This window comes from Amblyomma americanum, chromosome 5, assembly GCF_052857255.1.
Source record: "Amblyomma americanum isolate KBUSLIRL-KWMA chromosome 5, ASM5285725v1, whole genome shotgun sequence".
Classification (NCBI taxonomy): Eukaryota; Metazoa; Arthropoda; class Arachnida; order Ixodida; family Ixodidae; genus Amblyomma; species Amblyomma americanum.
This window is the reverse complement of record NC_135501.1, coordinates 164,887,418-164,915,406: the sequence shown is the minus strand read 5'-3', so window position 1 is coordinate 164,915,406 and position 27,989 is coordinate 164,887,418. Positions and strand designations below refer to the sequence as shown.

The following is a 27,989-nucleotide window of genomic DNA, read 5'->3' as shown; positions in this document are numbered from 1 at the left end:
TCCCTACTCCCCGTTGCCTAATTTCCAGCCTTGCTTGAACATCTTGAACATCTTATTTGTTCCGCTAGCGCCCTCTGTCGGTATCTTTCGGTATAATATGCTCGGAACTGCGTGACTACCTCTGTTGTGTTGAACAACACGAACTTGGCAAAAGCGATGGGACTGTCGCAGCCCCCGTAATAACAGCCTCTTCCCTCGCTCAATCAGTGCCCCGCAGAGGAGGCAGAATGGCGGCAGCGGCGGTGGTGGCGCTAGAGCCCGTGCAGCAGGCGCTGAGCCTGTACCGGCGGCGACACTTCTCCGAGTGCGCCGAGCTGTGCGAGCGCCACAGCTCCTCTTCCTCGTCGGAGCCTCAGCTGCTGCAGTGGCTCGGGGTTCTGGCCCTCACGCAGCACGCGTGGCTGGACGAACTCGAGCTCGATGGACTGCAGCCGCTCGCCGAGGAGCTGCTCGACAACCAGGCGAGTCAGCTCTTCCTGTGTACCTTGCGCTGTGTGGACTTTCTTTTCCCTCTCTCCCCTGGTACCAAGAAGGGATAGCTACACCTGCACCGTATACCGCAGGTCCCCCCCCCCCCTCCCCCCGATCCTTCTCATGATATGTATGGATCATGTGCATGCAATGCTCAATTGCCCTCCACTACGGCACCTCTTTCTTCCCTTCTTCTTTCACTCCCTCCCTTGTCCCTTACCTTACGGCGCGGTTCAGGTGTCCAACGATATATGAGACAGATACTGCGCCATTTCCTTTCCCCCAAAACCAATTATTATTATTATTATTCATTGGTCAAAAGGTGACGATGTTATTCCGGAGTGGTGACATCAGTGAGTTTGCTGTGATGGTAGACGTATTAATATGTGCCACTGCTACTACCACTGACACTATTGCTACTATACTGATACAACAGCTGCTGCTCCTCCTCATAAGCTTCCTCGCACTACCACAAGAGTCCCAAGAACGCTGCTATACCATCACTACGTCATCTTCTCCTCCTTCTACTACTGCTACTATTTATTGTTATCGAGATTGCGCGCAAACTCAGAAAAGCTTAACTGCTACATTTATCACTGTAGAGCATTATTAAGCAAGAAGTACGCCCAGCTTTCATTCCTCATCGGATTCTCGTCTATCTCATATGGCAAAAGGAAAAAAAAAAGGCGTCTGCGTGGCTCCTTGAGCACCCTGCTAATTTCGGAGCCGCGTTACGGGCTTTGTTCACGGCACGCTGAAGGACTACGCAAGCCTATGCAGCGTCAGCTATGCTAAACGAGAGTTTATAGCCTCCCGATTCTATGCCAATTTCATTGAACCCTTTAGGAAACATGTTCCAGCCGCCGGTGATAAGGCGAAAGACTTTAATGGCTGATACTCGCGGCCACGGATCTGTCCGGCGTCCGTTACATCCACAAAACCTAATTAGTTAACTAGTCGTAACTAATACTAGTCATTACTAAATAGTCACTTGAAATAATTTAAGCAACCACTAATGAGTAGTCAGTATTTCACGGTTAATTATTAGGTAGTAGTTAATTAGCTATTAATAGCTAGTAGTTAATTGATCGTCAAGTAGCAGTCAGCAGTTGAAATTAGTAGCTAGCAGTTAATTAATAATCAAATGGTAGTTAGCAGTTACTTCACAATTAATTAGTAGCTCACAAAGGCAGCAACAGTAGCAGCCAAAGTCGCGCTGAAGGGCTTCCGCCTCGCGCACTTTAGATCGCCAATGTGCCCCCTGAAATTTTTTTAATCAGTCGACATCTCTTGCCCCTGAGAACCATATATGAACTTGTGTCGTAGGAAATTCGCTAGAATCGGCTGGTGCAGCATAGAAAATGAGCCTGCTTTGTCCCGCAGCGGAACCAACCCAGCTGATGACGACGACGGCGATGATGATGATGGCGATGATGATGATGATGGTGATATTTTATCAGCGATTGGGGTGCAGCACGCTGGTACGCAGCGGCCGCCGGCTTTGTCGTCTGCAATGGTGCGCGGACACCACCAGCTTCACTGCAGCTCCTGAATGACAAGCGGCGAAGCTACCTTGGCAGGAAGGTTTAGTGTGGCAGCAGCAGCGGCGCTTTAGCATTCTACCTGGCGCACTGCCAGTCCTAATGTGTGCCAACGATAAAAGGCTGTCACAACAGCCGCACGTTTATTCTGAGAAACAATGCAGCTCAGAATTGGAAACATGGAGCAACAATACGTATAGGCCTAATCACAATCGATCGCCTATTGACCACAGGAATTGCTAACAAAAAGCTGCAAATGACCCTGCGGACGTGGCAGCTCTCTGTTGAAAGGAAAATGACAGAACTAAACCGTTAGATGACGGAACAAGAGCAGCTTTGACTAGAGCAAACGTGAGTTGATGCTATCCAAACTGAAATAAAAACGATGAAATGTACATTCTTTGTCAAAAGTAAAGAGTCCAAGCGGTTTTTCTAAAGGGTACAAGGGTCATTTTGAGTGGGGCTTGCTTTTAACTAGAAACAAGAGCTTTGACGAGACGCCCCTGAATCTTTCTGATCGCACTGTGCATACTCATGTGGAGGCACAGAGACAGGTTTCTACGAAAATCCTCTCAGTGGAATTACTGTACTAGGCAATATTTCTCGCAACTGGCCGATTCGTTATCACGACTGCGCTCGACAAATGGTGCAGCCGACCAGTGCGTTTATTCTTCGACGTCCCATAGGTTTCGTCAGATATCGCCGCATCAGACAATGCAGTGCACCTACGACCGCGGCGAGCAGATGTACTGTATACCTCCGGCCAGTAGAGAAGCAGCAGCTGGTATACATGCGCTTGCAAAACAATGCACGCATTCTATACCGAATGCGACGCTGCATTTATCGCGCTATAGAACGCAGCCAAGCAGCTTGCGTCCGTACAGGGTTGCGCGACCACGTATCATAGAAAGCACGGCACCTATGTGCCATTACCCTGAAACGGCTGATGAAAGTTTTCCAAACAATGATTGCCACAGACAATGCGAAGATCCGTTCTCGAGAGGCAACAACAGGTCGAGCAGAGACAAGCACTCGCGGCCCTATAGGTATAACAAGGGATGTTCATTGACAATAAAGGGGGGGGGGGGGGGTGGCATGACAGTGCACGCAGTTTCGATACCACCTGTTATCAAAACTCCGCGATAACACGTACGCGCGGATAATAGGTGATAACACGCTTGTTATCAATCTTACAACATCCGCTCATTGTGAAGGGCCCTGCCAGTGAATTGCTTACGTCAGGAATCTCCCCAAGGCGGTTTTTATCGAAGCTGAATCAGCGAACGATTGCCATGCGTTCTCTCTTCTCACGTGCGTCCTGTCATGTGCTGGAAGCTACGTGCCTGGGCTAAGCTTGTGAGATGCTCGCGGTTCATCGACTACAGTCGGCGCTTTATGTATATATACAGGGTGTTTCACCGAAGACTTAAAAAAATTTTTAAACGCGGGCTTTTTGAGTTAGAAGAGCGCTTTTTTCGGCACAGCGTTGTGAGCGGTGTAGTACATAAAAATACAGCTAAGACATGCTAACTAGCAGGCTTGTTAACCAATATTGAATAGCTGACTTTCTAACTATTACTCTTAGGCTCCTTAATTATTGAGAGGCGGGTAGCCCATCGTAAGTAATATCCACATCAGTTTTTTTAGAATTTCGAGAACGCGGTTACCCTCGGCGCTGTAGCCCAACCAATTTTGGATCGCACCAAAATACATGCGCTTTCGAGAACCTTGCTGGCAAAGCAACCTCTCCAGTGCACATAATCACCGAAATCATCCTCCATTCGCACACTAACTCTTATTTTCCCTTTCTCCCGGTCGAACTGTTCATGTTTTTTTTTCATTAAATTACTTCGTCTCTTCTTCTCCTTCTACTACTACTACTACTACTACTACTACTACTACTACTACTACTACTACTACTACTACTACTACAAACAGCTAGAGTAGCTACTATTATTACTATACCGCCGCCACCACCAATCACTACTTCCGCTATGCTTGCCGTGGCCTCAGAGTATGTTGCCTTCTTTCTTAACATGCCTTAACGAGTTCCCCGACTCCCCAATTCTTGTCTGCTCATATCTTGAAGTCATACGGGGAACAAGTACTCCGTCCATTTACTGTTCTGAGTAAAAATTGATTTCTGACTCTTTTCGTCTATGTCGACGTTTGTCCTGCAGACACATTTATCGCCGAGAAAATTGGATTTCAAAACCTTCCCGTCAGTCGACCCAAACTCGCGACGTCCTAACCGAAAAGGACTCCGTGATCACCATTTGAAGTGAATGGTGGTGTAGTGTAGCCTCTGGGATCCGCATTAAAAATCTGTCGACGCGCGCATTTTACTTGCGAAACCGGCCGGTGATGGCGAAACCTGCATTTTCTTTTGCCTTTTCTAGCTCATAAACGCTCCGCTTAAGGAGAGAGTGGTTTCTTTGTGGAGCCATATCGATACAGGCCAACTTATTAAAGCGTAAGCCTTTCTTGGCTCGTGAGTAGCGTGGAAGAAAGTTGTACACGTAAGTTGTCCGCTTGAACTATCAATCATAAAGTTGTATGGTAATCAAAATAAAATGCAAAAAAAATTGATTAAGCCACAGCTGATAGGCAACACATATGTAATGATAGTAGCGATACTTAGGGGCCGCCGCGGTGGCTGAATGGTTATGGCGCTTGGCTCCTGGCCCGAAAGACGCGGGTTCGATCCCGGCAGCGGCGGTCGAATCTCGATGGAGGCGAAATTCTAGAGGCCCGTGTAGTATGCGATGTCAGTGCACGCTACAGAATCCCAGGTGGTCGAAATTCCCAGAGCCCTTCCCTACGGCGTCCCTCATAGCCTGAGTCGTCTTGGGACGTTAAACCCCCTTGAACCATGAACCAGTAGCGATACTTAGTAAATAGATAGTAAAATAGTGATAGAGAGAGTGGTGGTAGTAATAGTGAGAATGATAGCTCGGCGTTAGTGATAGCTCTAGAGACAGACAGTGATGGTAGTGATAGTGAGTATGATAGCTCTCGATAGTGATAGCGCTAGACAGGTAGTGATGGTGATAATGATAGCGATAGTTCATTACGATGATAGTGATAATGCCAGCGATAGCGATGGAAAGTAACAACAATTAAAACAATCGAAAATAAGAAGTGAAATGCAAAAGTAAAAATAAAGAGAACAAACGATAACGGGAAAAATAGATAGATATAAAAATGAAAATAAAGTAGAAATAGAGAGAGAAAGAGAGGAAAGCGAAAGGCTTTCGCATTTCCGATCTTAAGCAATCCTGTAATTTCTCAATTCAATTGAGTTTGTGCTCTCTGTTCACCGTACACTGGCGTCTTCTGCTCGCAGGCGACGGCGCAGACGGGCCGACCGGGCACATCGTTACGGGCGCCGGCCCCAGCGACGGCTGCCACAGGGAGGCCGGTGACGCGAGAAGGCCGCCCCCTGACGGGCATGCGGCGCAGACCCCAGTCGCGCGCCGTGTCCACCGCCCAGCTGGGCGTCGAGAGGGCGCTCAGGACCGCCGCGGGACCCGGCACGGCGGCGAGAACGGCACGTGTATTGCATGCGATATATACAATTACTCTTCTCGTCTCGCGTGCACACGGACGTGCGGGCCGCAGGGATCTCATATGCTCCGCTTTGGGGTCTGGAACAGTATTCTGCAACCATGCTCTTAGGTACTCAGAAAACAGCGTGAGAAGAAATGACGAACAGGGCGGGAGCTGGCTACCAACTCGTTTTATTGGTCAAGTGCGAACTCGCCAGCGCTCGCTATGTAAGCTGGAGAGCGTATCTATGGTCTTCACTTGAACTCGCATAAAGTCTTCTCTCTCTCTGTACTCCCAAGAAAGCATATACATTTCAGCAAGCAGAGATGGTTTCAGCAATAAATTGTGCTTTCTTGACAGAACAAAACTGACAACGTTTCAGCTGTGTGGCGTAATGCACTAACTCGAGAGAGAGCTGTGCTGGATATGGGCGCCATAAAACGTTTTGAGGTGATATGGCAACCCCACCTCTGCTAGAAGCAAGGCTACACAACTGCGCCATCTCCTCGCAGTTTCCTTCGGGGTTTAGTAGCGAGAGCTACACTACGCCAGCCACTTCGCGAGGTCAGCGTGGCTGCGCGCTGAGCCGTGGCACCACCGCTCCGCCATCTGTGCGCATGCGCGGAGTGACGTCATAGCCCACAGCTGGCGTGCGCGCCGCGCGCCTACCATTACGCTAGCATTTCGAGCCTTCAGTGTGGCGGCACCGTGGCCACCGTGGCAGATGCCGGCGGCGCGGCGCGCTGGCGAAACCGAGTAGGGGAGGAGTGTAGAGGAGGAGAGAGTGAATCCGCGTCCAGGAACGAAGATAAAGAAGGAACGCCCAGCGAAACGGAGCGGCGAAAGACTGGCTTTCCAATTCGACTGAGCGAGTTCCATTCGGCCAGCTGTAGCTATCGCGTCACTCCAAGTTTAACCAGAGCTATAATACCACCGCCATTTTTCCACATGCGATAGTACTCGCCAGCAGAGCGCGCCGACGCTGCGAGTTCCCATCCGCCGCGGTGGCTCAGCGTTCACAGTGTTGGCTGCTTATCTTGAGAACGTGAGATCTAATCTCGGCCGCCTTGCTTCCATGGAGGCGAAATGCAAAAGAAGCCCGTATATGCTGGGCGATGTCAATGCCCGTAAAATATCCCCAGGTTAGAGAAATTAATAATGCGATAGAATTAGAGTTGTCGTCGTACCAATACCCCGCCTATTTCCGCTGTCACAGAATTACCTGATTGGTCGAGAGAGGTCACGTGGCCTTGTGACGTCATCCCAACCTACCCTGGTGGGTCCAGAGGTGTCACGCGAACTTGTGGCGTCATCACAACCTGCCCATAGTGGCAATTAATCCTTTGGCGAGAGATATCACGTGACTTTGTGACGTCATCAAACTCTGCCTGCCGGGTTGTGACCAACCCATTTTTATGGCCTATGGACGCGCAAAGCGACTCAGGCTATGAGGGACGCCGTAGTGGAGGTCTCCGGAAATTTCGACCACCTGGGGTTCTTTAACGTGCGCCGACATCGCACGGCACACGGGCCTCTAGCATTTCGCCTCCCTAGAAATTCGACCAGCACGGCCGGGATCGAGCCCGCGTCTTTCGGGTCAGCAGCCGAGCGCCATAACTGCGGCGGCCCTCAACCTATTTTTAGGCAGCAAGCTAGAGAAAAACGAAATTAAAAATGAGAAAAGAAAAGATAGATATATATGTGCAAACGCCGGTACCGTAACAGCACAACAGATACCTGCTACTGCAGCTAGCAGTCCGAATAAGACTGTATGTGGACCGAAAATTTTAAAAAAATGACGCAGACACACACGTGCTGAAGTTGCAACAGAAGCTGCGACAAATGTGAAATCTAATGCTACCGCATTACGTGCTTGTAGGAGACTAAAACGCCCCCACATTTTTATTCTGAAGCCCTCCACTACGGTGGCCCTTTCCCTCTTCCACATCGAACTTCTCTCACGGCGCGGTTGAGGTGTCCACATAGAGTGAGACAGTTGCTGCGCCTTTCCTTCCCTTATAACCAGCTATTCCCTTTCCCATCTCGACTTCATCTCTCCCGTCACTCGCTTCTCTCCCTCACCTTCGCAGACCATCGCCAATCGAAGGCATAAACAGCTTTCGCTTTAAGTTAGTCCCGTTGGTAAGTGTGGCCTCCTGTTTGTCCCGTATGTTCGCGTTCTTTTACTGCGAGAGCAAAGATCGAGTGGCCCTTGCGGTATGCTGTTGTCGTCTGTGTGAAACCTCGCTGAGTGAAACCTTCAGCCTCGAGAAGCACCATCCACTACCTCTGTCGCACCCCTTTATAGTCGGATACAATTCAAGAACGCAACGGCTTTTCCCCGTCAAAGGATCCCCTTCCAGCCAATGGCGTCGGCCGACTGTCATGACCCTGCTAGCGTGACAATGCAGGGAGTTGCAGATGAAAAGGGCTGGTCTCCTCCCCGGGTTGTCCGGCCGCTTCCTGCACTACCACGCTAGCAGGGCCATGAGAATCAGCCGGCGCCATTGGCTGGAAGGGGGTCCTTTGACGGGGAAAATCCGCTTCGTTCTTGAGCTGTATCATGCAATAGTTAGGATAGTTAGGCGGAATGCCCAGCCACCCATCGACAGCCTCGGTCCTCCTCCCTACCCTCACCCCCTTACCCATCCAGAAACGGTAAACCAGCCAATGACTTTCCGTATTTGTTTGTCCGCCAAGGCATCACTAGTCGCAACTACCAATGGTAGAACGGAAAAATAACGAGTGAGCTACGAAAAGAATCATTACAAGATATGGCCCTTGGCTTCTATCTTTCGCGATACATTTGAGAGAGACTAGATCAGGCTAGATTAGACCGGGCTGCTAGAGTACAAAGTTAAGCTAGTCGGTACTCATTCATGTAGCAACAGCAAAAGAACACAAACGCGATGAAGGCAGCAAGGCGGGATCGACAGCGAATGTGCCGCAGCTTCTCTGTCTCTTGATTTTGCTAAGTGGTGGTTAGATTACGTGAGGTTAGATCAGACAGGCAGACACACAGAGAGACGGACAGGACAGCCTTAACAGGTTTGTATATGGCCACATTGCTTGAAGCCCGTCTACTGCTCGGTGTCAGCGCACGTTAAAGAACCCCAAGTGGTCGAAATTCCCGGAGCCCTCCACTACGGCGTCCCTCGTAGCCTGAGTCGCTTTGGGACGTTAAAGCCCCATAAAACAAACCAAGCCAAACATTGCTTATGTCCAATTATGGATTAAAACAGTGGCTTAGCTCGGCTATGCCAGGATATACGTAGCGAAAGCTAAGACATAGCTTGGTTAGCCTTGGTTAATCTTGATTGCAAGTCCAGGCTAGTCTTGTCTGGTTAGTTGTTGTCACGTGGTTCGTCACGCGGTTGATCACGTGACCAGTCACGTGGTTGGTCACGTGGTGCGGTGCGACCACGGCGGGAATGCGAGTTCGTGGCCAACGTAGCTTTCGCTACAATAAGGCAATAGTTTAGAGCCGGCTATCCCGAACTATGTATCTAGATTCACTTTTAGAAGCAAAAAAGAAAAGCTGAAATTAACAGAATGATAAAAGAAGAAAAAAAAAACTTTCAAATCTGTCGACAAAGGCGGGAGTGCAAAAACAGCCCACTCAGTACAAGAAAGCGCCGTAAATAGCTGCCGCAATCGCAGCGCTGCAGAAGACAAGGAGGAAGCGCAAACACTCGGCGCTGTCTCTCCGTGATTTGTGCTCTTTTTGCTCTTTGTCTTGTCGCTCCGTGATTACCGTTGCGGTAGACAGCCGACTCTGTCTACTTCCCTTACGCAGCCCAGCCACAGGTACGCTCCAAACAAACAATCCATTACGAATAAATTATGATGAATATAAAGAAAATGGAAGGAGCCAAATATAGCCGGATGACGCAGATGCTATTGGCAGCTCATCGCTTTAGCATAGCGTGTAGCGTAAACCGCTTACGCGAATACAGCTGCAGCCAACAGCGCATGCGCAGTTGGCAGCTTTGGGAGTGTGGTAACGCTGTGCTGAAGCGAACAGAACGCCTCGTCGTACTGGCACTGCTATTTTGGGGCTCTGGCAGCGCGTGTTTACCTTGCGCATGCGCAGGCAGTTCCAGGCATGACAACGGTACACTATAAACCGAATACGCCTATATGGGAGTAAAAAAGGGAGTAAGCTGACTTCTAGCGCACTCGCATTTTACTCCTTTTGTTTAGAGTATACCGGCAGCATGGTAACGATGTGCAGAAACGTTTCACTAACACGCGTCAAGCTAGCGTTATAGATATACTATGACGTCAGGCTGAAACGGGCAAACTAAACCGCTGCGAATAAGTAACCGCACCGTAAACAGGAAGGAGTGAAAAGGGAGTAAGCTGTCGTCTAGCGCACTCCCTTTCATAAAAGGGTGTAGAGGACAGTTTACTCCCTCAGTTTCACTCCCATACAGGCGTATTCGTGTTTAAAACGCGAGAAAGGCTGTAAAGGTACATCCTGACAAAAAAAAAAAACAGCGCCCACTTTGACGAAAAGCAGAGAAAGACGCCACCAGTTTAGGGAATTCTGCTATTTGGACAGTCGGCTGTGACCCGCCGCGGTGGCTCAGTGGTTATAGGGCGCTCGACTACTGATCCGGAATTCCCGGGTTCGAACCCGACCGCGGCGGCTGCGTTTTTATGGAGGAAAAACGCTAAGGCGCCCGTGTGCTGTGCGATGTCAGTGCACGTTGAAGATCCTCAGGTGGTCGAAATTATTCCGGAGCCCTCCACTACGGCACCTCATTCTTCCTTTCTTCTTTCACTCCCTCCTTTATCCCTTCCTTTACGGCGCGGTTCAGGTGTCCAACGATATATGAGACAGATACTGCACCATTTCCTTTCCCCAAAAACCAATTATTATTAGTCGGCTGCACTCTTCTCGTGTTTAATTCCCTCCTCCTTGCCACGCTGCTTAACTTGTTCCCCTGTGGTTTCGACGCGTGCAGTTCCAAATGGTTACTGTCTATTTACTTGTTCGATTTTTTCCCCATCAAACTTAAGTTGCTAGTCTTCCTTCTTGTTCTCTGTTTTTCGTCAAAGTGCATGCTTTTTTTGTCACGATGAATCAATGCCAACTAGCCCAAACTTCCGCTCTACTATATACTGTAAGGGCACACGAATCTGCATATCGGGCCAGGATCAGAGTCCAAGCCCTCGGAGCGCAGATAAAAGGCGTTCCGATTGCAGAGTCAAGCCCGCAGGTACTCTTGCTGCCGCTTGCTGGTGGCGCGGGCAATCGGCGAGGAGGTCCTCGTCGGACGGGTGCGAGGTGCCACAAATAACTGCGCCCGCGGATTCCCCTTTCTTTGAATGCGGCGCAGGAAGCGAAGGCGCGTTCGTGACACCGGGGCGTGGACGACGCAATAAGGGGGAGTGTCGGTGGCAAAAAGGTAGGAGGATCTACGAGCGGTTGTCAACTAGTTTTGCGTCATAAGCTTGTTTAATTCATTAAAAGGTTAAACTGCAAGGTATCACATTCGAATGAGAGTTTATAGGACGACAGTTGTTTTCCTGGATAGCATTCCCGCCATGTGGCCACACTCTTTGGTCGCCAGTGTATACATGTATGTCAGCGGACCATTGCGGAAGGATATAGGGGGATGTCTGTTCACGATGCCGATCGACGAGCATTGTACGTTACAGCCCGGACATTGCGCAATCTCTCGCCCCTCTGGTTGTTTGTCGAGGTGAAAAACAGATAGGGTGAAGAGTGCGTGCTTTGGTGTCCGACGGAGAGGTCACCAATGAAGTTAAGAAGTTATTGTACAGAGCTGCTGTTAGCTACAGCCGCCATAGATATTCGACGACGGCGGCAGTGGCATGCGTGGTCTATTTTTTTTTGTAGCGGTAGCTCTCTTCCAAAAAGCACCGGCGCGCGTGCGTGCGTGTGTGTGCGTGTGCGTCTGCTTACGCTATCGTTTATAAAGTGTTTCGTTACTTCAATCAATACGCTTCAACGATGTGCAGACGTTCATCACCATGTGCCTTCGAAAGGACAAATTGAACGTGTACTCCAAGACAAGGCAGCTGTTGGTTACTTTGTTATCGGTATATCGATATGTGTGGAGTGTAATGGCCATGAAACGAAAGTTGACGTTGCGACACATGACTAACCAACAATGACTTCAATACTTTGTTCTCACAAAATACCAGGTGTTTCATCGACGACTTTAGAAGATGTAAAAAAAAATACCTGGTGGTTGAAATAGAAAGAAAATGTTTTCAGGAGCATACTCTCAGCCGCGGTACAAATCAGTAATTTAATAAATCACGCCTATGGTCTAGCTAATTGAAATCCGCTAATTAAATTGTATAGGAACAGTCTATAGCAGTGAGTCGCCCTCTACAGTCCTGCAGCGATAATAAATCCGGCGTGTGTTTTTCCGCTCCAATTTCGAAACTATGGCCTCTAGAAAAAGGGACCATACTGAAACTGAGCGCATATCTGGCTCGCGGGAAGCTCGATCGGTGCAAGCGTAATGTCGACCGCTAAGTCTCCGGCGACAACTTCGAACTGCCTAGCTGCTTCATCGTACTACGGCATGCACTTTCTTTTGCTTCGTCACTCTAAAAACAACGACCATGCAACTGGCGATGACTATAGCCTTTTTTTTGCACAAAGTTGTGAAGCAAAAGAAACCCCTATAATATGGTCTATAGACTATCTATATACTTCCCATGGACTCTATTGCCTTCCTGTTATCGCCTTTAGTATTCATGTCCAACGTTCATGGACAAAAAATTTTGAATATTGAAAAATACTAAGGTACTGTTATGGAAATATTGAAAGTAATGGTCGATTCTTCCGATGTGTAACAAAATCTTCTAAAGTTTTCCATCGCTACCACTGTCGCTATCATCATCACTATCTCTCGCACTACCTTTCTCTAGCACTATCACTATCAGTTGCTATCACTACCATAACTATCACTATTATCACTAAACTAACTTCACTATCTATATATAGCACTATCACTATCAGTTGCTATCACTACCACAACTATCACTATTATCACTAAACTAACTTCACTATCTATCTATAGCACTATCATTATCAGTTGCTATCACTACCATAACTATCACTATTATCACTAAACTAACTTTACTATCTATAGCACTATCACTATCAGTTGCTATCAGTCTCAGTACCTGTAATTATCACTATCACTACCATCACTATTACCGCTACACTACCATCACTACCACTATTATCACTACACTACCATCACTATCTATCTCTAGCACTATCACTATTGACAGTTCGTGCGGACATTTTTGCGGACAACTTCCGTTCTACAACTTCCGTTCTACAACTTCTGTCTAGAACTTCTGTCTAGAACTTCTGTCTAGAACTTCTGTCTAGAACTTCTGTCTAGAACTTAATTCTGTCTGGAACATCTGTCTGGAACTTCTGTCTAGAACTTCTGTCTAGAACTTCTGTCTAGAACTTCTGTCTAGAACTTCTGTCTAGAACTTCTGTCTGGAACTTCTGTCTGGAACTTCTGTCTGGAACTTCTGTCTAGAACTTCTGTCTAGAACTTCTGTCTAGAACTTCTGTCTGGAACATCTGTCTAGAACTTCTGTCTAGAACTTCTGTCTAGAACTTAATTCTGTCTGGAACATCTGTCTGGAACTTCTGTCTGGAACTTCTGTCTAGAACTTCTGTCTAGAACTTCTGTCTGGAACTTCTGTCTGGAACTTCTGTCTGGAACTTCTGTCTAGAACTTCTGTCTAGAACTTCTGTCTAGAACTTAATTCTGTCTGGAACATCTGTCTGGAACTTCTGGCTGGAACTTCTGTCTAGAACTTCTGTCTAGAACTTCTGTCTGGAACTTCTGTCTGGAACTTCTGTCTGGAACTTCTGTCTGGAACTTCTGTCTGGAACTTCTGTCTAGAACTTCTGTCTGGAACTTCTGTCTGGAACTTCTGTCTAGAACTTCTGTCTAGAACTTCTGTCTAGAACTTAATTCTGTCTGGAACATCTGTCTGGAACTTCTGGCTGGAACTTCTGTCTAGAACTTCTGTCTAGAACTTCTGTCTGGAACTTCTGTCTGGAACTTCTGTCTGGAACTTCTGTCTGGAACTTCTGTCTGGAACTTCTGTCTAGAACTTCTGTCTGGAACATCTGTCTAGAACTTCTGTCTGGAACATCTGTCTAGAACTTCCGTCCACGCCACTCATGAACCAAGAAAGGCTTACGCCCTAATAATTAGAAGTTTCTAAGAATGCTCGGAGCGTGTAGATCGAATTTCCGCGGAAAAAATTCGAGCTCAGAATCCTTCCGAAAGCTCAGAGTGACTTCCCACACTCTGGTTGTCTTTTTTCCGTCTTCCTCATGTGATAAAAGTGCACTGGTGGTTTCAAAACAAAACTTATATACTTCAATATCGATCAAGCACGTAACCTCCATGCACCGCTGTCAGCCTCGGAGATCTGTGGCGTCTTTTATCCTATTTCGTCATCACCCTTGTACTTGCGAGACTGGCCTGTGGCGGTGATACCTGTACTTTTGTTCTTACTCTTTTTCTACCTAACAAGAGCTGTTTTTTTTTTCAGAAAGAGTGGTGTCTGTGTTTAGGAGCTGGTATTCTATCGACACAAGTCAACTTCATACGAACTGTCTGGCGAGCCGGCACATGCATGGCTTGCTGTAAGAGCAAATATTAAATTCATGAATTCACACACAATAAATATCATGTAACAAGTCTCATGTTTCCAGCCACAGTACACAGTAAAAGTGCGTGCAACGGCGATGCTGGCTGGTTGACAAAGTCTACAAACCTTGATCTAGATTGTAAATAAAAGATTAGAAAGAGCCAGTGGCTTCACGCACTCAAAGGAAAACTAAATGATATTAGCGTTCAGGACCTTTGGAGTAGTCAGCTTACTGACTATCATAGCTATCACTATCAGTAGCTGTCTTTATCACTATCACTACCATCACTATCTATCACTATGCTATCATTACTATTTATCTCTAGCACTAACTACCACTATCGGCAGCTATCATTATCACTATCACTACCTATATCTCTAGCACTATCATTACCACTATCTATCACTATTTTTACTATCTATTTACTATAACTACTATCATTACGTATATGCTGAGAGCTGAGAAAGTACACGATAACCACATGTACCGAATGTATAAATGTTGAATCTAATTTAGGCAATGCTTAGGTATAACCGAAACCATTGTTTCGGGGTGGTATCAGTTCTGTATAAATTTGCCGTCTTGTGCGGGGCCACTCCTTGCAGGGATAGAGACATGAACGGTTCCCCTTTATTTGGTAATGCAGTTTACGGAAAATGGAGTCATGCGCCTGAAAAAATTCTTTATTTGGAGAGCAGTTGAAATGGAAACTATTCAGCACAAGATACGTTTTGTCAACAGATTTTGGCACGTAGGACCTTTATAATCCTAAAACGCTATATACGAAATAGACGAGAGCGTTAATTATTGGGCTAATGCGCGCTGCCAGTGCCACCCACCGGTAAAATGTATCTCTCCCACCTACAGGCCTTTTCTCACCACTAACCCACTCAACCACCCGCCTCCATACCCTCCAGAAGGCTCCACCCACCAGAGGCACACGCAGCAGAAGAACGTAAAAGCGACGGCGAAATCAAATTAAAAGACGCAACGAGAGGCGTCCATTCTAAAACCGAAATGTAAAACCAATACTCCTAACGCAGATTTGTCGATTCACATCGGATGATCGTCCGTTAATTCCCCCCACACACACACTCGATTCCGAGATAACCGCTCAGAAATGAAATGTAGCAGCCAAGCCTCAGAGATTCGCGCTAAAAAAATTGCTGGGGTTTCACGTAGTTAAACCGAGTAGACGTGCGAAAGCAAGAGGTGCTCTCACCCCATGGTTGAAAGGTGCAAAAGCAACTAAGGTCCCCCCCCCCCCCCCCCCCCCCCAATTGGCTACAGCTCGCGCGACGCCCCTCCGAAATTAATCGAGCTTCCTTCCATTGGCTGCAGCTCCTCCGAATTATCCCGAACTTACCCGAATTATTCCGAGGCTTCCCACAAGATTCTTGGTTGGCACTGTGTTAAGTAGTGCTTTCGTACTAAAACTGCTTCGATTTCATCACCGCTTGCTTGGGAGAACAGCCCGAGGCAGGGACACCTTCAGTGAGTTTTCTTCATCTTAGCACCGTTTTCATTGAAGGTGCATCTCTTGGCCATTACAACGCTGTGGTGTCTGACATCTACTTGCCCTCATTCTCGCTCTGACATGCGCCGAAGTCTCGCGGTGGCGACCCCATAATATAGGCACGTGACAAAACAGTACAGCCTGACGCGCCCTCCCCCGTGCGAATGCAGGGCCGACCATCGACTGCGGCCCCGGCGGTGTTGCAGGACTTGGGCCGTCTGGGCGCTGCGTCGTCGGGGTGGCCCGACAAGCCGTGGCTCGCCAAGCCGCTCTTCCGTTTCCTCTACCACCACCGGGGTGACGTCAGGCAGGTGAGACACGCGCACCATCTCAGACGGTGGCACAAGAGCGCCAAGCTGGAGAACCACGCTATCACTCACGACGTGCAGTCGTAGCCATAACAACACGGAGCAAGATTCGGCGATCAAACTCCTCTCACGCCTTGCCAAGAGAAAATTACGCGGTACTCATTGCATACACTAGTAAATGAGGATGGTGCGCTCACGTACAACTGCGAGACCCGCCGCGGTGGCTCAGTGGTTAGGGCGCTCGGCTAATGATCCGGAGTTCCCGGGTTCGAACCCGACCGCGGCTGCTGCGTTTTTATGGAGGCGAAACGCTAAGGCGCCCGTGTGCTGTGCGATGTCAGTGCACGTTAAAGATCCCCAGGTGGTCGACATTATTCCGGAGCCCTCCACTACGGCACCTCTTTCATCCTTTCTTCTTTCACTCCCTCCCTTATCCCTTCCCTTACGGCGCGGTTCAGGTGTCCACCGACATATGAGGCAGATACTGCGCCATTTCCTTTTCCCCAAAAAACCAATTATTATTATTATTACAACTGCGAGAAACCTTCGTATTTTCAGCACGTAATCGTAAGAGAGGTTCAAGCGCCCACTCATGCTCGGTATTATTTTGACCGCACCTGTATACGTACCCCAAATTTGTCAAAAGTGTAGAGCCCAGGGAATTTGCTTCTTGGCCACACCGTGCGGCTCGTTATACATTCCTGTATAACAGTACAACTGTTTCCATCGCACATGTGAACGGTGACGTAACTTCGCGCAATATGGGATGTTCATGAAAGAACAGCACCTTGCGCGTCACAGGCCCTGGAGCTGTCCGGCGGCGGTGGTGGCCATGATCGGGCGTCCGACTGCTGCGGATGGTGGTCGCTGCAACGCGGCCGTTGCCTGTTGCGGCTGGGCATGCTTCGTGAGGCCGAGCACCAGTTCCGACGGGCAGCCGAGGCGGGGGACCCACTGCCCAGGGCGCACCTCTGGCTCGCCAGGGTATCCTTATACTCAGCTCTTACTTCCGCAATGTTCGCTTTCATCTGTTACTATTCGCGCCGGTCTGCATGGCTTTTTCAATGTGAAAGCATTTCTTGGCTCATCAGTGCCGCCACCGGAAGCTGTGGACGGAAGTTGTGGACAGAGGGCGTCCGCACGAACAGTTTAAAAGAAACGAAAAGGAAACGGAGGCGTAGGTGAGAATCGAACACGGGCCTCCGCAGTGCGAGACGGGAACGCTTCCACTCCGCCACGACGCTTCTTTTTTTCTTTATTGCCTCTTTTGAGAGTTTACAATAGATCACAAGCGTATTATGTCCTGCAATGCACTCTCAAATATCAGGAGCGGACATGCGTTTCACTCACGTGAGAAAACCGGAACTGCTTCAAGGAACACAACTGTCCTATCAAACTGATAACTTCATCTCCAACACCTTCAACGTTTGAAGTCGAATAAACGCGAGTCTAATGATTGCACAGATGTCTCAAAAGCGCGTCTTCGAGATATGAACCGAGGCGCACATGAGTAATTATGAGCATCTAAATTACAGATGTACTATCGCCAGCAAAAGTTTACGGGACGTAGGTGTGCGGAAAAAAATTCATTCCTGCACAGTCACGCAAGCCTTACAATGTATGAAGACACTAGGCGCCTACATGCTCCTCCCTCTGGTAATAATATCAGGCGACTGGGTAGCGAAGTGGATCTACAATAAATGTTTTTCTAAGAAATCTCGTCGCGCAAACTTTTGCTGGCGACTGTACGTTTCCAGAAAATTTCCTCCGTGCTTGGAGTGCAGTCGTAGCGCCATCATGCGGTACCCGCTGAAACCCCCTTCCACACACAGCCTCGCAATGTACGGCGCTGGTCTAGCAGATGGCGCGTGCGTAGGCGAGATGGCAGACGCGCATGAGAGAGGAAAGACGCGCAGTAAGTGAAATTACTGCATCTAAGCAGTAATTACTGCACCTAAGCAGACTTTAGTGCACCCCTGGAATTTTTGTCGGAAACACAAAACTGACGGCAAAGCGAGTTAACGTTGCCCATGGGCTGGCTATCGACGTCCTGGTCTTGACTGTACGTGTCTCTGTGGCAATTCTGTACACATATGTGATGCAGCGCCTGTATATGGTAGACCGGAAAACAGGAAAAAGACCATAAGCAGAAATTATGCTGTTAGAATACGGGCTCAGTTGCAACAAGACCGCTCGCCATATATCGTCTGTAGGTGAAAACTGTTATCGAGTTAAAAGATGAGGCGTCCCTCCACACAATCAATTTCTCGATATTTTTATGCCTTTTTTCTATAGAGTTGATCTCTCTGACTCAGATTACGCCGTGGACTACGCCCAATTTTCTAACAGAAGTTGCAAAGGGCTATAACCGGGTACAACTCAAGAACGCCTCTCAAAATTCCCCAGAGGAGGCTCCCTCAAGCCAGTGGCGACGACCTATTGTCACGGCGTCGCGGTCAACCGCCTCCCACCTCATGATAGCGTCGCATACCCCAGGGGCTAGCAGGTTCAAAGCGGTCGACAGGACGCCGCGACGAAAGGTCGATGTCATCGGTTGCAGGGCATCCTTTGGAGGCCCTTTGACGCTTTTTTCTCGAGTTGTAGCCGGGTGTCGCGCTAATCGTTCTCGATGACAGCGTTGTAATTGAAAGCATATTTGGCGGAGGCAAATAGCAGGTGTACGAATCCGATTGCGCTCCCGCACGGCAAGGAGAGGCAACGCCAGCGCTGCAGCAGAGAATTGAGAAATTGCACATTACTCCGACGACCTGTCATCCGAATATATAGACACTGCACCGAGTACATCAGCGCCTGTGCCGCTATTGTTGGCTTTGCACACGGAGCAAGAGTACAATGCACGAAACGTTTCTTTCCGATCCATTATGCTTTGCACTCTTGTATATAGCTGAGCGCAGTACAGGCTGAGAGCTAGCAAGCCATGACAGTTTTCGGCTGCAGAATCAAAGGCAGCACTTACACAGCAAAGCCAAAAAGCATAAAAAATAAAATCCGAAGAATCGCTATATCCAGGAGTGGAAACTGGCCACTCGAGCGTGTGCAAGCGAAATACAGCGTCACACCCAAAGTAGGCAAGATAGATTATGAGCAGTTTGCCCTTAATTCGAATCGGGTCAGTGACATGTCACACAGCTAACAAGTAATAATTGGCTGGGGCTTAGCTAAGGTTAAGCCTGGATATCTCGAAGCGAAAAGGTTCGGTGATGCTTATGGTTTAGCTTATGGTTATGCTTTATGATTTAGCCTATGGTTATGCTCACGGCCTTTTCATTCTAACTTCGCAACTGCTCAGCAATTCCCGAACTTTCACCATCTTGGCTGCTCTCAGCTGACATGGCCGAACGTCGCTGTTCAGCTTCCTTTTCACGCCGTTTAGCGAGACGTGCCTGTCGTACTTCTGGCGTTTCAGACTCGGCTTTGCTGCGTCGTTTAGCGAGACGTTCATCTCGCTGTTCGGGTGTCTCGGACGCTCGTTGAGCTTTCAGCCTTCCATTTCTTCGCTCCTTTTCAGCCAACTCCCGTGGTAGCACATCTGTATCGGTAGTATCTCTCTCTTCTCCTTCCATGTTGAATGCGCACGCCTATTCTCTGGCAAGCGGCTATATAGTCGGCCTCCGCGATAAACACGCGCTTGCGGCGAACGTCAAACGATGACGCATAGCGCGCGGCAGTGGCCACCTGCGCCGCGCGTGACGTCACGCGCGGCAGCGGCGAAAGGTCGGGCGGCGGCCACCTGCGCCGTGCGGGACGTCACTCGTGCTCCGACATACGCCGGCTCGCGCGAAGCGCGGTGTTGATTAGCGTAGTGAAGCTTTTCGCTTCAAAAACTAAAAACGTGCCGTTTTTTTCAGGGACCATATAAGGGCAGTTTTTGTCTCTCGCTATAGCAAAACACTCCCACTGTTCTGTTTTATCTCATTTTACTTATTTCCAAAGTTTTTACATCCCAAAGCACGGTTCTCTGTGGTGGTCTCGATTAATGGGAGCTATAGAGTGCCTGATACCGGATGACAAATATGCTCCGTCATCTCTCGGGAGCGGTGCACGACGGGACAACCCACGAGTACCGGTCCTGCAGGTGCAGCTTCAAATGGACCAGCCGTTGGCCGCCGTGGAGGCGTACAGGCGTGGCCTGGACAAATTCCCGAACGAGGCGGCCCTGGTCGCGCCCATGGCACGCGTCTACGAGGTGCGATGATGATGAAGCGCGCCATTTGCAGTATATAGACGCTGCAACTCCAGCGCCGGCGACGACCCCCTTTCCCCTGTAGGGCCTGCACGATCTGCAGCGCTCGGCGAAGCTGTACAGGGAGCTGCTCTGCCAGGACGCGGTGCATGTGGAGGCCATCGCCTGCGTCGCCACGCACCACTTCTACGCCGACCAGCCGGAGATGGCGCTCAGGTTCTACAGGTCGGTCCGTGTATTCGAAAGAAAGGGTGACTCACCGAAAGGCCTTCTTACTACGCTGTGAATAAGAATCAACCCCAATGAGAGCTTAAATGGTTGATATCACCCTTTAGTTCGGTTGAAACATTTACGCTATCAATATGGAGCAAAAATGAGGAAAAGGCGCCATTTTACAACGTTCACCGAATGATACAGCAAAATGAAGGATCTTCCTCTTTTTTTAACTCCCTTCTTGAAATGAGGCTCATTGGTTTCAAAACTCCCCCTCCCCTTAACCCGAATGGAGTAGAGAAAACACCATTGTGACTCCTATCATGCGCGGCGCAGCATCCAACATTTATTTAATAATAATAATTGGTTTTTGGGGAAAGGAAATGGAGCAGTATCTGTCTCATATATCGGCGGATACCTGAACCGCGCCGCAAGGGAAGGAATAAAGGAGGGAGTGAAAGAAGAAAGGTGCCGTAGTGGAGGGCTCCGGAGTAATTTCGACCACCTGGGGATATTTGACGTGCACTGACATCGCACAGCACACGGGTGCCTTAGCGTTTTGCCTCCATAAAAACGCAGCAGCCGCGGTCGGGTTCGAACCCGGGAACTCCGGATCAGTAGCCTAGCGCCCTCCAACGTTTATTTCCATATTCTGTGTATTTTTTACATAGCGTATATTACCCCCTCTACCCCTATCCTTTCTTACTATCGCTCCTCCCTCATTTCCCTCTCCCTGTCCTTTTATTCCCGCTAGCCGCAGTTCAGGTTTCGATGGCAGATGCCGCGGCTAGCAACATATCTTTTCCTTCCATTGTTATTTTATTAATAAATAGCCACTAACAACAAAACAGCATTTTGCCCCGTGTGCGCCGGCACCTAACGTCTCGTCTGCTTCTGCTCAGTCGCGTGATAATGGCGGTGAGTGACCTCCCCGTCGTTACCATTGTCGTTGGCTCGCCGCTCCCTTCTGTTGACTCACAGACGCCTTCCGTGATGCAAGAGGTCGGATTGCCTCCGCTTTGCGAAACAGTAAGCTATATACAGAGAAGTGTTTCTCAGAAGCCTCCAGCGCAACCAGGATACCTGGTCTTCCTATCTACGCACTGCCGGCATGCAAGAGCTCCAGCTTAGGCCCAATTCTAACAGCTTTTCTTCCGTGCTACCGCTGCGTTTTGCACTCCATGCACTGCAGCGTGATGCATCGAAGTGGAAATTCGATGGAATACTGAGTTTCAACGCCGAATTCTTGATAAAGATTGTGAGGCCGCATTGTTTCCTCAATGATATTAAGCAACCAAGTTTTCAAAACACGAATATGAAAGCGAACAAACAGGACAGATTCCTAACCTGTGAGGCCATTATAAACTTATTTTGCGCTGGTTTTCAGTCAATTGTAGCGTGGTGCAATTTAAGACCATGAAAAATACACTAAAATGAAGTTTAAGCTCAAAGCACTAGCTTAATTGTAACGTTACATTCTTTCATAACAGACAACAGGCACCCAAACGAGCTCGTAAAACACAAGCACACGTCACTTTGCCGCCTCCACCATCGCCGCGCTTGCGGAGAGCTCTGTGGCTATCTCCTTTGGAGCGGGTGGCTTACGGATGGCGGCGCCATCTGTAAAGGCCACCGTCATTTTCTTCTCAGGAGCGCTTCTTTAGCTACCGTACCTGGGTTTCGCGTCGTCGTCGTAGTAATATGTCGCAGTAGTAGTCGACGTAATTGGCGGGTGCGTTCCCATGGCAACCACTTGGAGGGTGGTTACTGCGGAAGGGGGATGGTGCGAGCGGAGGAATGCGTAACCGGTCGGTGGTTACCATCGGCGCCATCAGGAGGGTGATTACCGTGATAGGGGAGGGAATACGGCGAGATAGAAAAAAGGCGCAGCCAGTGCAGTGGTCGCCACGGGAACCACCGGGAGGGCGGTTACCTTGGAAGAGGAGGGTATGGCGCTCGAGAGAGTAGGAAGGCGTATCCAGAGGGTGGTTACCACGGGACCATCCAGAAGATGGTTACCCTGGAAGGAGGAGGGTATGGAGAGAGCATAGGAAAGCTTAATCGTAAGGTTGTTACCAAAGAGCCCTAGCCAAAAATAACCCGTGACGTCAGGTCACATGAGAGCAGCTCAGACACCCAAGCCGATTCTCCGGCTGCCCCTGTCGCTTCCGTCGCTCGCACGGCTGTGAAATGACAAAATGAGGACGCAAGAACATTTGTGCCTCATTTTGGGGACGAAAACTTGTACTCCATTGAACTCCTAAAAACCCCCCATTTTAAGGAGTAAAACGAGATCATCCATATGGATGGAGTACACAAAACTCTCATATGGGCATGAGCTAGAGGGCTCCATTTACTCCCAGATGGGCTTATTTTCGCTAACAGTGTGAGGGATGCAGCCAGCTCGCTGAGCATGCGCGTACGTGCGCATTACACCTTGAACGCACCGTGCAGCTCACTGTATTATGGCATCACGTTTCCCATATTCATTATCTCAACATTTCTCTTTTCTCAGTGTAGAGAATGAAGGCCGCATCTATGTTCCTCCTCCCGACCCTTCTTGTTATATAACCTTTATCTCTCGCAATCTGGCACTGAATGCTTGTCAGCTGCTTGCAGCACCACGCTCTTCGTACGAAGGCCCCTGCCATAGGCCTGAGCAAGGCTGTCAAGCTGGGCGGAACCTCTCCAACATCTTTTGAAACAAGTGCACCAGCTCAACAGACGCAGCACGTACGTGACAGCAGTAATGCACAGCACAAAAGCTTTTTCCTACATCCAACTGGGCTTGAGGCCTCCTCTGCCAGCATTCGGTGACACTAATATAGCTCAGCAAAGCCCTGTAATACATAGAACCAACTCAATTCCCCCTTCCCTCTGCGAGATGCAGAGCCTGAAACCGCTAAGCGCAGGCCCGACGCCTCCACCGTGCAGGCGCCTGTTGCAGCTGGGCATGCCGACGGCCGAGCTGTACAACAACCTGGCGCTGTGCTGCTTCTACGCGCAGCAGTACGACATGGCGCTCACCTGCTTCGACCGGGCGCTGGCTCTGGCCGAGGACCAGGTGCTCGCCGACGTCTGGTACAACCTGGGCCTTGTGGCGCTGGTACGGGCTCGCCATCCCCGCGCTATGCACTGTAGAGCAAGTAACGGCAGGCAGAGCAAAAAGCGCAAAGCCAGTCAGGCTCCAGCTAAAAAAGCATTGAAGAACGGCTCAGCCCATATTGCTCCGCATTATCGACCGCGGGCCTTCACATAAGAAGCTGGAGTTCCCGCGATCATGACGTCGCAGATTTCGGCTGCTGCCACCCACAACAGCGAGGCCGGAAGCGATGCACTGCGGGTTACGGCACGGTTTGTCTACTCGTCGCTGCATTTCGCCCGAATTTAGCGTCACCAGCCGACAGTGGTGACACAGGCGCGATATCTACATTAAGCTTATGTAGGTATGTCAGCCCCGATAAAGAACCATCGCCCCTGAAACTGAACACCCACACAGCCGATGCAGAATGGAGGGCTGACACAGGTACGCCCATCGCAGTTATTCTCGCATTTATGCGACACCGGACGAGTCTAGGATACAACTAAAAAAAATAAAGCAGTTGGTAACAATGGGCCATGGACAGCCGCTCCCTGCATTAAAGGGTCTATGCAATGAATAAAAAGTCGCTTGTAAATCTTTTCAATGCTTAGAAATGATCCTAAGAAGCATTCACACCAAGTATGAGTCTTCGGAACTGAGCCGGCAATTTATTGTAAATTTTTAAAAACCGCGGTTTTTAAAATTCGCGGGCCGATTGGTGCGCTCGTAGTGGCCGATTTTGAAACTAAAATCGTGAAAAAAAGACGTCACCAGGCCACCACACGCTGTCATTCGCTGGAGCCACGGCAGCCACGACGTCACAGGTACACTTCCGGTAGCCGTTAAAATCGTCTGCTCGTGCCGCCGCGCGACCCTCTCGGGCAAGCGCGAGCCAGGGCATTGCCTTCGCACATATGGTTTCAATTTTCCTCTGCCGCCTCCTTCTGTCGGGAGTTCCGGAGCCACTCGCACGGCTCTTCGTGCGCACGCATAGGGCTCGATGCCCATCGCGGCCGTAAGAGCGAGCAGTTGCGCCCCGAAGTCCGGGTCCATTACTGCTAACTACAACAGACTATATGCAAAGAAACCCGACGCGCGCCGCAATCACGCCGCCGACGCTGCTGCTGGGTGCTAGGAGCGACAACCGGAAGTTGCAAAAGGAACGTATTCATGGGCGGGACCCAGTCCCAGAGATGTTTTCTTTATTTTTGTCTGGTGCCCCGCGTGTACGAGTTGAGGGGGGAGAGGATGAGCGTAATTTTTAATCTATATCTTCGTTGTAATTGATGCTAGCTTAAATGTTCTTGCGTTGGGTGCCGAGTGATGAAATGCCTATCTCTCGTCTGCTTTACGTAATCTCTATTTATTGCATAGTCCCTTTAATCAGCTGACCAGTGACAATACACGAAACCAGCTTATTGATTAAATCGAAGAGGTAAGAAGCTATACTTTAGTCTGGTGGTTAGCTTTTGCTTGGTAAGAAAGGCTTTACAAGCGGACTACATTTGGCTAAGTGTGTCTTCGCTTTCGCAGAGCTCCGGTGACAAAACGCTGGCGACCCGCTCGTTTCGCCTCGCTTTGGTCTACGACAATGGTCACGCCGAGTCGTACAACAACCTGGGCGTCCTCGAGCTGGCTAACGGCAACGTCGATCAGGTAATAGGTCTTTCCCAGTGGCGTCGCATACTTTGCAAGCTACCAAGAAAAGCCCGGCACGCATGCGCAGTCGCAACTGCGCGTTCCTACCTTTTTCTAAGTGCATGCGCGCCAGCTAGCCGGATCAGTACTAAGTCTACTCTCATCCGCCGCGCTAACAGGCGACCGCCTACTTCGTCACGGCCGGCGAGATGGCGCCGGAACTGTGCGAAGCCCACTACAACCATGCGCTCGTGCTCAAACAGGTACGCCCATCGCAGTTATTTGCGCGCCTATTTTCATAAAGGCAGAAAATATATAAGGAAGTATGTACTTCTGCGTTAGGTGGCAGAAGACCACAGTGTGCTGTAAAAGTGCTATGAAGCAACCATCTGGTTCCAGATTGCACTATCATATACTGATGTGTGTGCACAATTATAATTCCCCCCTTTCCACTCCACCTGCAGACAGGGGACCTGCAAGGCTGTGCCCGAGCAGCAAGCAAGTGTGGCCAGCACGCAGCCAGTGCCGACCTACTGCAGAAGGTGCAAGCCTTCTTCCAAAGTCACTGAGAGGACCCACAAGCCGCCACTGCATTTTTATTGGGCAAATAAATTACCTTGTTCCTGTGTGGCAGGCACAAAGAAGGAAACACACTGTCCCACCCAAACACTCGGGTAATAACAACAACAACAAGGAGAAAAAAAAATCACAAGTGAATGCCCGCCTGCCGGTCCTGCCGTCCACAGGCACTGGTCTATGTACACATGTTGCTGCGATGGCAAGGCGCTGCTTGAACCCTGGGTTGAAGACCTGGGGCCGTTCCGTTGACCGAAGACGCTGTAGTCCTGACAGTGTGGGCCACCCAATGAAGACGGCCTTCCCCATGCGGTGGCGGTGTTGTAGTCTCAGCAGAAGTCAGGTCTGTGCACTGGCAAGGGCCTGACTTACAAGAGGCTAGGGTACGGTGGGTCCCTAATACTCCGTGGTGAATAGAGGCAGCCGGGCTCTGGCACAGCCTCAAGGCCCAGCAAATCCGAGAACCACCTTGTGATTACTTCTGCAAGCCTGGCTTCCTAAGGCTGCCACGAAGTGACGACAGTTCATTTTTGATGCAATGAATTATTTTGCCGGGGAAGACAGCATTCGCTCTCCAGGGCGGCAATCTGCCTTGGCTCCCCCTCAGTGGCCTGCTGGCTGTGTCCTACACTTCATTCTGGCTCAGATTACTAGATGCAGGCAAAGGTACCTTTGCTTTCAATTCCAACTGAAGCAGAAACAAGGTACGGATCACTAGAGCTTGGCTGCCGGCCCAGGAGAAGGCGGGCGCTACCTGCTGTTGTGGTTCACCACCAGCTGCGGCTGCCTGTGCGTCTTGGGCGGCAGCTGTGGTGTCGTCGAGGGCGGGGGCCTGAGCGGAGGTGGGGATAGGGCAGTCGCCATATCTCGGCGGGGCAGTGGACCCGGCACCAGAAGTGCTGCAAGGTCTCCGTTGTGGGCCGAGTTGCGGCGGGACAGCGTCCGTTGCGGCTGGTCTATTGGCACGGTGCGGGGCGGCGTCCTGGGCAACGTCCAGCCACCGTCCCGCCTGGGGGGTAGTGGCGGTGGGGGCGGTGACGCGTCCCGAGGTGGTGGGCCATCACGGGGTGGCAGCAAGGGCGGAGGCTGCTCAGGCCCGTCCGAGAAGAAGGCCGTCCCTGTTGGCGATGACGGGTCACAGGACGACGTAGAGGAGTCGCGCTTTTTGCGAGGCGGCAGCGGGGGCGGAGGCAGAAGGGGTGGCAAGTTGGGGCATGATGGTGGGGGAGGAGGAGGCGGGTGAGACGGCGGTGCAGACGGCGTCGTTGCAGGCGACAGGGCTGGAGGAGAGAAATGCAGTCCCTAGTTAACTCCGCAGAGACTGTAATCCAGTTCAGTAAAACACAATGTGCAATCCAGCACACTGCCGCGTATAGGTCGGCTCGGAATATAAGTGGACCCCTTAAATTGAAGCCCTCACTGGCCCAAAAAGAAGTTGACTCCTAAATAAGTGGACATTCCCCTGCCCTGGATAGTAAAGAAAGGTAGAAATGTGCCTATACTGTTTCCTGTGGGGGTACACTGCACACAAGCACGAGCAGCTAAAAGCAACAGACGCGTAATGATGGGATCGAAAAGCCAGCAGTCGGAGCCAGTGGAGAGCAAAAGCGACAAAATGGAGCCTTTATGCGTTCCACACTCGTGTGCAGTGCTGCTGACTAGCCCAGTAAATGGCAAACCTAACTGCCAATGGGCATATATTCAAAGATTCCGGTGTGATGCAAGCTCCGGAAGTTGTAAATTGGCTCTCGAGTTACTTATCGCTTGCCTTTGAAAGTGACTGCCAGAGCGAGCGAGCTAGGTAAATATCATGCGGTTTAAATTTTTAGTCAGTGGAAGTGACTTGCATACAAATTAATTTTTTTTTGTGATAATTCGATATATGAAGCTCCATGCATCCGGCGGGAATGAGTAGCGGCATGGAGCGTGCACTACCGTGGCTCGGCCAAAACTACCTTTGGCCCCAGAAATAGGCCAGAATAGTCTGAAATCCAAATTCAGGCTGCCACTTTTTGCAAAAAATAATAACATTAATTTAAAAAAACAAGAACAAAAAGAGCAAAAAGTACACTTATGCTCAGCAATATACTGCAATTGGTTTTGAACATAGCGCCATTACTGCAAATAACTGAAATTTTGAGGTCTAAATTGCCATGAGAGATGTCTATCCATTTAACAAATATAATTCTATACTTTTTTAATGACAACCTC

General features: G+C 49.6%; 2 protein-coding genes across 3 annotated transcripts in view; one reads left to right on the top strand and one right to left on the bottom strand.

Annotated features, from left to right (window-relative positions):
* Positions 1–193: 193 nt before the first annotated feature.
* On the top strand, positions 194–25,828 carry BBS8 (tetratricopeptide repeat protein 8). 2 transcript variants are annotated; one of them, XM_077665685.1, is made up of 10 exons: positions 204–461; positions 5,359–5,562; positions 15,928–16,068; positions 16,867–17,049; positions 20,162–20,272; positions 20,355–20,494; positions 23,417–23,588; positions 25,098–25,220; positions 25,382–25,465; positions 25,667–25,828. In XM_077665685.1, exons 1-10 carry the CDS (start codon positions 228–230, stop codon positions 25,769–25,771), a joined length of 1,497 nt encoding a protein of 498 aa, XP_077521811.1. In that variant the 5' UTR covers positions 204–227; the 3' UTR covers positions 25,772–25,828. The 2 variants fall into 2 exon arrangements, with proteins under 2 accessions (XP_077521813.1, XP_077521811.1); XM_077665687.1 differs by lacking the exon at positions 16,867–17,049 and having other exon boundaries at positions 194–461.
* The window catches only part of Sos (Son of sevenless guanine nucleotide exchange factor), a 32,806-nt gene continuing 30,599 nt past the window's right edge, over positions 25,783–27,989 (bottom strand). Inside the window, exon 23 of the mRNA XM_077665684.1 lies at positions 25,783–27,058. Coding sequence (XP_077521810.1) covers positions 26,529–27,058 — 530 coding nt within the window. The 3' untranslated portion in view covers positions 25,783–26,528. The remainder of the gene's footprint in view (positions 27,059–27,989) is intronic.

Excerpts from the sequence above, each read along its gene's own strand:
- BBS8 (XM_077665685.1), top strand. The coding sequence starts at position 228 with ATGGCGGCAGCGGCGGTGGTGGCGCTAGAGCCCGTGCAGCAGGCGCTG. Across the intron at positions 5,563-15,927 it reads CCGGCACGGCGGCGAGAACG|GGCCGACCATCGACTGCGGC; the intron begins GCACGTGTATTG and ends GTGCGAATGCAG. Across the intron at positions 16,069-16,866 it reads ACCGGGGTGACGTCAGGCAG|GCCCTGGAGCTGTCCGGCGG; the intron begins GTGAGACACGCG and ends TGCGCGTCACAG.